The sequence below is a fragment of the Abramis brama genome (assembly GCF_963993115.1).
Source record: "Abramis brama genome assembly, chromosome: 4".
In the NCBI taxonomy this organism is placed as follows: Eukaryota; Metazoa; Chordata; class Actinopteri; order Cypriniformes; family Leuciscidae; genus Abramis; species Abramis brama.
Window position 1 is genome coordinate 36644313 of NC_139966.1, and position 10125 is coordinate 36654437.

At 36.4% G+C, this 10125-nt stretch overlaps 1 protein-coding gene across 1 annotated transcript in view; it reads left to right on the plus strand.

The window, feature by feature from the left end:
- The window catches only part of cerk (ceramide kinase), a 29593-nt gene extending 26687 nt beyond the window's left edge, over window positions 1–2906 (plus strand). Inside the window, exon 13 of the mRNA XM_084111325.1 lies at window positions 668–2906. Within this exon, the coding sequence (XP_083967451.1) occupies window positions 668–755 (88 nt within the window). The 3' untranslated portion in view covers window positions 756–2906. The remainder of the gene's footprint in view (window positions 1–667) is intronic.
- The last annotated feature ends 7219 nt before the right edge of the window (window positions 2907–10125 follow it).

Sequence of the window (10125 nt, forward strand, 5' to 3'; positions counted from 1 at the left end):
ATCTGCAGAAACCCTGTACTTAAATGTTTTGTAAAATAATTTTTAGCAACCTAGACTAGCCTATTTTCACAAAACGTGCCTATACACACAATTCACTGCATATTCCAGTTGAAATGAACACTAGTGGCAGTAAAACAAACTACTTTTATTCCTTTTCACACAAATTAATACTTTTACCATAGGTTAATGATTTAGAAACTAATGCATTTTCACATTTGTACCAAATAACCAGCTCCAAATGAATGCTCTTGCGATGGTACGAGTCCCATGAAACACAATCTCAAAACTCAAAGGCTTGTCAAAGCAAGCTAAAATGGCCTGGTTGCTTCAGCAAATGTGTTTTTATTTCATGTTTGCTTTAGTGTAGGTAGGATGGTTAGCATTAACCTTTTAGCGCCACACACCAATTCTTTCACAAACTGCCTCAATATGTACAAACAACCAACTTAATAAAACATTGCCGGATTTACGTTCAAACATATCCGGCTTTTAGCACCACTCACATTGAATGTGTCACAAAGTGTGTAAACGTAATAACATTTAGCTGGAAATGCCGCCTCAGGGACACATTTCCAATATGCCTGGGCTGCTTTTTATCATGTTGTTTTTTTCCAGTGAATTGGTTGCGTTTTGTTTGACTTTTTCTTTCTTTCTTTCTCTATCTCAGGGTCCACTGCCAGTTGATCACGCTGTTCGCGAGAGGAATCGAAGAGCAGCCGGTGTTTGAGGACCCGTACGCTCACTGTGCAATATAGATCTCCATAAATTCACTTAAGAAACCTCAAGCTGGAACATGAAGGATTGAGATTCTTTGAATGGAAGAGTCACCTTCAGCTCAGCACAACGTCATGCTGTTATATCTAGATAATCCTCGTGAAGATGCGTTGGAAACACAGAGCTGGAGTCAACAGCATCTTTATACAGGCTGTATTAGATTTGTTTCGGATAGGATTAGCCGTTTCAGCTAGGCATTGTTATTGCTTTTTTTTTTTTTTTTTTTTTTTTTTCAACCCTTGAAGTCCTTGAAGTTGCTGGTGATATCTCTTGTTGTGCGAGACAGCTTCCAATTGTCGGCGTTTGTCTTCCACCGCGATCAAGCTGGTCTTGAGAGTAGCGTTAATTGAATTCCAAAGTCAAATTCTTGGAACTGTGAACTTTTGGTTATGAAAACATTCCTCTTGGTAGCACCTTTGCTGTTTTTTCTAGATATAAAGCACGCGAGGTGGTCAGCCGATAAAGATAATGGTATACCAAAAAAAGGTTGTGGTTTGTGTTCGTAAAAGAAATAAAAATCTAAATTCTGACATCATTTACTAAAGAAGTTCCAAACAAATTTTGTTGTTTTTGGCAATGTTGTTATTGTTAACTAAAAAAGAATCAAAAATGTTTTTTGGTATTTAAAACAAATCTGAAATAAAATAAATATTAGATGAAAAACTACGTTTTGAGTTATGAATAAGTTATAAATAAGTTAGGAGTTGAAGTAAATGAGTTGAAGTACCGTATTTACTAAAAGTAAGACTGAAATAAAAATAAATTCAGGCTACATAGAAATCTTTTAAAAATATATACTAATAAAAATGACAAAAACAGAAAAAAAATAAGGGGGCGTCCACACGACACCATTTTCAACTAAAAACGGGGGGAAAATGTATGCGTTTTGGCCGTTCATTTACACAAAATGCCTGAAAATGCAAACTTTTGAAAATGGACTTCAAAGTGCACGTTTTTGAAAACGATACCGTTATCATCTGTGTAAACTACAAAAACGTGAATTTGTGAAAGCGGTGACGTCACACGCATTACGTGTTCAGTCTGTAGGAGCATAGAGTTTCTTTACGAAGTGACATCGCCAACTACTGGCCTGGCATGCAAATACATGCCATGTAAATAAATAAATGGCATGATACAGCGTTCGTTTTCACGGAACCGTGTGAACTTGTAAACGTTCCCTTCGGTATATACAATCTAGTCATGTTCTATTTGGTTACGATTACGTTATTTTGGGAAAAAGTAGCTACGACATACATTGTTAAATCTCTCTTTTTTGTGTGTTTTACTAAACGTCATACAGGTTTGGAACAACATGGGGGTGAATGAATTGCAGAATTTTCTGCTTTTGATGAACCGTTCCTTTAAAAAGATAGCATGAAGTAACATCTATCATGTAAATAGTGTAGCCTACATCAAATCAAATCTACACATGATTATTAACATCCTGTTATTTATTTAAAGGCAACGTTTACTGTTATTATTCAAACAGAACGTCCAATCAGTATGAATCCGCTTCACACCTCTTAGATGTTTGACCGACTCTAATTCTTTTCCCACTCTTTTCCCACTCTTACCACTGTCAGTTTTGTTTTCTGGACATTTCATGCATGTAAATGTAGCATTTTTGAGCTGGACTACAAGAGTAACACTGCAGGGTCAGTGTACATACAGTGTTCATCAGACAGAATGTAAATGAAAATACGGTAGCGCTCTGGTTGCGTCCCTCCCCTCGAGAATGTTTCCTCTTTTATAATGAATTCTATGTTTGTTTCCTCTGCCGACATCTTATTTCTTCTGAAATATCTTATTGTTTTTGCAGTATCAAAGGATGAAGGAGTTTATGACAGACAAAGAAATTGCTTTTCACCGTAGTGCATGTCAGCTGCTTTAATATGCATTTTTTTAAAGTTGTTCCTTGAGCTGTGCTAGTGATTGAGAGTGTTGGTTTCCCATGATGCATCTGTAGAGGATACACATGTTCTGTAGCAATTACAAACAAAATGTGCATGTCCTTCATAGACTGGAAGATTGTATGGAAGCTTAATTCTACCACATTAGAAAAAAAAGTCATGCTTTGGCAAATTATAATTATGATATGAAAGTTGAAATTATGAGATTAAAAGATTACCCGTAAAAAAAAAAAATCATAATCATTCTATAATTAAGATAACATAATTAAGAATTGTTCATCTTAATTTTGACTTTCTCATTATTATGACTAAGTATGTAATAATTTTGTATTCCATAATTAAGATTCACCAAACTTTTTGTTCTTAAAAATAAAAAATCTTTAATTTATTGTATTATTTCTCTTAATTTTTCTTGTCGTAATTGACCTATTGCTAGTTTTAGTCATAATAATGAGATAAAGTCAAAGTGATGACAAAAACTGGTAATAGGTCATAATTATGACAAGAAAAATTAAGAGAAATAATACAATAAATTAAAGATTTTTTTTTTTAAGAACAAAAAGCTTAGGTGGATCCTAATTATGGAATAAAATACAAAATTATTAGATAGTCATAATAATGAGATGAAGTCAAAATGATGACAATCTAATAATTTGGTATTTTATGCCATAATTAGAATTTACCAAAGCTTTTTGTTCTTAAAAAATATATATATTTTTATTATTATTATTATTGTTATTAAATTTTTTTTCATTACCACACTTTTTTTTTTTTTCCTTTAAATTATTGTAGAGAAATGTGACCCAGACATTTCTTGACGGTTTTGATGATATCCACCCATATACATGGAAATGATATCCTTGTATGCAATTTTAGAGCTTCCAAGAGCCTCTGCTGTTATGAATTATGAACTGTGGCTTGCTCTTCTTGTGTGTGAACAGTATTTGTGTCGTGTGTAGTATTAGCCTCATGTCAAAGCGTGTATATTTGACACCACCTCCTGTTTGACAGCCCACTTCCGCCCTAATCAAACCCATGCTGTGCCACCAACTTGTCCTACTGATCCAAAGATATCAATCACAACCCATTTTAATCACTTGAATGTGGCTACGTTTTTGATTTGCATCGCCCTGGTGGCTGCTGGTCATTGATGGCTCGTGACAGGTGACTGTATAATGTACTGCGATGGTTGTCCAGACTGTGTGTGTGTTTCCAGCAGAAAGCACTTGTCAAGGCTCAGTGACGACCGAGAGTGAAGTCATCTTGCAGGACTCGAGATGACGTGCAAGACCTGACGTTTAATTTGATTTGTTGAATGAAAACCAAGACAATCCGCTAATAAAGTTGATCAAACAACCTTTCAGTGTCCTGAGTGGTCCGTTTTGATACGATTCATTTTGGTATGAATATGAGGATAAAACTTTCACGAACATGGCCAGAATCATATATAATTGCAATAAAATGGAATAAAAAAAGCCTTTTTGAGGACTATTTTCATAATGATTCAGTGCATATTCCGTTCTTATTACTACAATGCAGAACTGACAATCTCAATTGTAGATTTAAGTACAATATTAGAAAATTGTAGAAAATTTGATTGGTGCTGGATAATTTCTTGGTGAGATTGCCATGAGAATCTGGAAAATGAATGGAAGAGAACGTACATGCCTATAATTTGAATATGATATTTGTAAATTGAGGGGTTTTTTTACTTCAGGACCTTCTTTTTAGGTGATCCACAATTGTTTGTTGTACAAAACTAAACAAAAATCCTTAAAATCAAATATTAAGAATAGATTACCTTGTTGTTCCTGTATGGTTTCATATTCTTGGCAGTCAATTTTAGTTAGCACAAACTGTTTATCCTTGGGTTTCAAGGATGAGGTCATGTCACGCAACCTGTCCATGTCTACATCCACCTGATTTGACTAACTTTTAACAAGTGACACATGAATTTGTGCCAAAACACCATAGATTACCATAAAATGCCATATTATTTGCATCAAGTATTGTTTTTCCCTGCTGTGCACATCCCTGTCGGAACACACCTGTGCCCTAATTTCTGGGTCACGAGCCAAGAGATCTCGCCCCGTCTTCAAACTCACGCCATTGTTTCATTTCAACAAATATAGCTATTACTTCTGCCATATTTTCTTACAGACATGTCCCCAACTTGGAAACTCAAGCCTCAAAGGAAATCTCAGTTCATAAGTCAGACATACACTAACACTATAGTGCCAAAAGTTTTGGGACGTCTGCATTTACATTTACATGCACATGAACTTTAATGACATCCCATTCTTAATCCATACGGTTTAATGTGGAGTTGGCCCACCCTTTGCAGCTATAACAGCTTCCACTCTTCTGGGAAGGCTTTCCACAAGGTTTAGGAGTGTGTTTATGGGAATTTTTGACCCTTCTTCTAGAAGAGCATTTGTGAGCTCAGGCAATGATGTTGGACGAGAAGGCCTGGCTCGCTTTCTCCACTCTAATTCATCCCGAAGGTGTTCTATCGGGTTGAGGTCAGGACTCTGTGCAGGCCAGTCAAGTTCCTCCACACCAAACTCACTCATCCTTGTCTTTATGGACCTTGCTTTGTGCACTGGTGTACAGTCATGGAGGATCAGGAAGGGGCCATCCCCAAACTGTTCCCACAAAGTTGGCAGCATGAAATTGTCCAAAATGTCTTGGTCTTGGTGAAGCATTAAGAGTTCCTTTCACTGGAACTAAGGGCCCAAGCCCAACCCCTGAAAAACAACCCCACACCATAATCCCCCTCCACCAAACTTTACACTTGGCGCAATGCAGTCAGGCAAGTACCGTTCTCCTGGCAACCGCCAAACCCAGACTCGTTCATCAGATTGCCAGACAGAGAAGCGTGATTGGTCACTCCAGAGAACACGTCTCCACTACTTTACATCACTGCATCCGACGCTTTGCATTGCACTTGGTGATGTAATGCTTGGATGAAGCTGCTCGGCCATGGAAACCCATTCCATGAAGCTCTCTACGCACAGTTCTTGAGCTAATCTGAAGGCCACACAAAGTTTGGAGGTCTGTAGCTATTGACTACAGCAGGGTTTCTCAAACTTGGTCCTGGAGGGCCACTGTCCTGCACAGTTTAGCTCCAACCCTGATCAAACACACCTAGCTGTGAGTTTCTAGTGATCCTGAAGACATTGATTAGCTTGCTCAGGTGTATTTGATCAGGGTTGGAGCTAAACTGTGCAGGACAGTGGCCCTCCAGGACCGAGTTTGAGAAACCCTGGACTACAGCAAGTTGGTGACTTCTGTTGTTCCCAATTGCTTCCACTTTGTTATAATACCACTAACAGTTGACCGTGGAATATTTAGTTTACACGAATGGACCGATTGTACAGGTGGCAACCTATCACAGTACCATGATTGAATTCACTGAGCTCATGACCCATTCTTTCACAAATGTCTGTAGAAGCAGTCTGTGTGCCTAGGGGCTTGTTTTTATACAACTGTGGCCATGGAAGTGATTGGAACACCTGAATTCAATGATTTGGCAATATAGTGTTTTTTGTAGGCTATCCCAGAAGTTAGCATCACCCTGGTTCCCTTGACAAAAACCCAGTAGAATTTTTCCATTGGCTTTTGGATCATGATAATTTTCAAAAATGAACAGAACTTTTACAAATTTTGAAGTCTAAATACAATCGCCAGAAATAATGAGGCTGTAAAACTGGACAGTGAGTAGATGAGTTTCCACTTCTGGCTGATAACATCTTGTACCTTTTTTGTCGGTTTTCAAAAACTTTTTTGCTTCAAATACATTTTTGGAATGTTATGATTCACCTCATAACTGGTTGGCTTGGATCATGCCTTAAACTAAGACTTTTTAAAAATCCCTATGGGTAAAATTAATGAAAAACATACTTAAGAAACCAACAACATTGTGGTGACATTCATGTGCATTAATCTCGCAAAAAAAAAGAAAAAAAGAAGATCTTTCTGACAAGACTTGAATGCACAATCATATGTTTTGAAAGCGCCACAGAGACAGTGTTTACATTATTTGTGGCGAATCAGGCTACCTGTCAAGAGCTGTTATTATAAATCCACTACATGAAATCTACTCATCTTTCAGTGCTATTCTTAAGAGCCTTTAATAATACAGAGACTGCGCTCCTGACAAATGTCATTGGCTGGAAGAAGAAAAAAAAAGACGAATGGCACCTCCATGTTTAACAGGCTTATTGCATAAAAATGACTGCGGGTGAGAAATAATTCGTTCCCTCCAGTGAGATGGAGGGATATTTAGCTCTTCGTTTTGCTCACAGTTTCGATATGGTCCATAGATTATGCTGCTATCTGGACCGGCATGGCAATGAAGCCGGGTAATTTTCTCATCTCTCGTCCACAAAGTAAATTCCATTTCCTTTTCCTCCTCTCTGTAGCTTCTCCGCGTCTTGATTGATTTATTCTGCGGGGTTGCACCCCGTCGAGACCGGGAGACATTACACTCCGGGAGACATGCGCTCCCTGGAGACATTACAATAGAAAAACAAACAGCTGTCTTCAGGCTCTCGAACCTCTGTTTGGAGACAGCTCATCGTGAGGGTGATAACATCTGCGGCTTGATGCGCGTTTAAAACGCTCCTCCTTTAAATAACTCAGCTGAGATTGGATGGACTCTTTGTCTGCAGAAATCGCACCTGAGCCCCAGACACCAACTTGTCTGTTTTCAGCCTCTCGATTTAGTTTAAGGCTGCGTCCCCGAAGGCTGCGCACACATAGGCTGCTATGCTATGCACTGAAAGTATGTACTTCACTGCTGATGGGAAAGTGGCCTATCTGTTGTATGTCGTAAGACACTACACGAGTCCTGGGACATGTCATAATGATGGGCCATGAAACAATCCAGATTCGGTACATTTAAGCTCTATCTACAGCATTTGTGGCATAATGTTGATTACCACAACAAAAATGCAGGGAATTTACAATGGAAATAAATATGCCAATATGTAACTATTTATTATATTATATTATATTATATTATATTATATTATATTATATTATATTATATTATATTATATTATATTATATTGCTATATAAAATAACTTACATTAATTGTTCTGTTAAAACTATTAGGGGTGTAACAATATATTGTGTCACAATTTATTGCAATACAAAAATGCAACAATAATTATTGTGTATAGTTCACCCAAAATAAAAATGACTGGATGAGAAAAAATTCAATTTTTCAGAGTTTTAGTGTTGGTACTACATTACACAACTATAATGTTACATAATGTATAATAATGCAATGAGGGAATATGTGTGGGTCCTGATGATGCCAAATGTCTTATGTTACCAGTAAAAAGTGGCCGACATTATTTTAAATATATCTAGTCAGTGATGGAGTTATGTTCGTCTAAGATAATTTTGTATTTTCAGCTTCAGAATCATGAATATTTTTATTCTGGTGTCACTATTGCTCTGTGCATTGGGTTAGGGGTTATATCAAATTTAGCATTTGAATCAGCAGTACAGTTTTTGTTAATCTTTTACCATATGTCTTGTATCGCGATAATACTGTATCGTGAGTTCAGTATCGTGATATGTATCAAATTGTGACATGAGCGTATCGTTACACCCCTAAAAACTATGTTATTTGAGCTGTAAAAGCAGTTTAAATAATTTTTTACAGTCATAGGCGTTTAGGGTTTTAGCCATTACATCGTCATGGCAATTATGTTGTAAAATTAGATAAAAGTTAAAATGCGTATTGTTTGTATCGTGTAGCTATAATATTGAAAGCTTTTATAAATTGTCCCCATTCACTTATAAGTGTGTTTCTGATTTTTACATATTTAACTACATTCTGCACTACACACACACGGGTTTCAATGTTTTGTGGGGACCTTTTATAGACATAATTATTTGTATACTGTACAACTGTATATTCTATCCCCCTACACTAATACTACCCTTAAACCTATTCATCACAGAAAACTTTCTGCATTTTTGTATTTTCAAAATACATCACTTAGTATGATTTATAAGCTGTTTTCCTCATGGGGACCAAAAATGTTTTTGTCCCCACAACTTAGTTAATACACATGGAAGCTTGTTTCCACCACAGGATAAAAAATTAAAAAGGTAACTGTGACTATCTCACAATTTTGAATTTTTTTTTTTTTTTTACAATTTACTGTTCAGAATTGCGTGATATAAAGTCGCAATTGCCAGTTATAGTCAGAATTCTGACTTTATAACATGCAATTGTGAGTTTATATCACGCAATTGTGAGTTTATATCTCGCAATTCTGACTATATAACACACAATTGTGAGTTTATATCTCACAATTCTGACTTTATCTCTGGCAATTGCGACTTTATATCTTTATATCAATTCTGAGAAATAAATTGCAAATTGCGAGATGTAAACATGCAATTGTGAGGTTAAAAGTCACAATTATATTTTAAAATGTTTTATTCTGTGGCGGAAACAAGCTACCATAAATATCTGAACCCCACCAAAAAACAAAAATATTTCAAATAAAAATCAACATGTCACAATGCAGAATGCACATAGATATGAAGTGGTTAGATTTGAACACATTTACAATGCAGAACAACCCCCCAAACACACACACACACACTCAACATATAATAAACTTTTTTTTAATCATTAACCATAGTCTGAACCAAACAATTTTGCAATAAAGGGAGTGTATTCATGACACAACTGGATGAAAGGAAACATCCACAATGAGCTTATTAACAAAACAGAGTCATTTTCAATAAAAGGATAAAGATTATGTGTTAAAATGCATAAATGCAGCCTTTATAGTCGTGAAAGATCAATTGAGCACAAACAAACTCTAAGTCAATGGAGACAAAGCACTAAAGGAATGCCATATGGAATACAGAGAGACTCACAATAAAGACTTTGAATATTATTCAGTGGCCACATAAATGTCTCGAGGGCCTAACTTTTAAAAAATCTGGTTTAGGATTATTAGAGCTGAACGCAATAAATATGCAAATTGTTGTTTCCAGGTGTTATTGATCACCAAGTCCTTTGTGTGTTAAGAGAGGTCATGAAGTAGGGGAGAGAAAGAGAAGGACTGGAGGATGTAATGTACACCTACTTATCATACCATACACCATTAAACCCCTTCACACTTTCTGTCATCATGAGCGATTCATTGAGACAACACTGCAAACAGCCTCAAATTCACAGTTTAATTGAGCTCACAGTAATAACAGTAAAACTATCTTCAGTTGCCACATGAAACGCAATGGAGACCATACAGAGCTAATGATCTAAAACCAGGACAATATCATAAGGGACATTTAGAGAGCACTGCTTAATGTCCCATGAGCCTTCATTGTTTTTATTATTTCAACAAAATCACAATTTTTCTAGACCACTACTTCATGGTGTAACAAATCCAAGATCGCTTT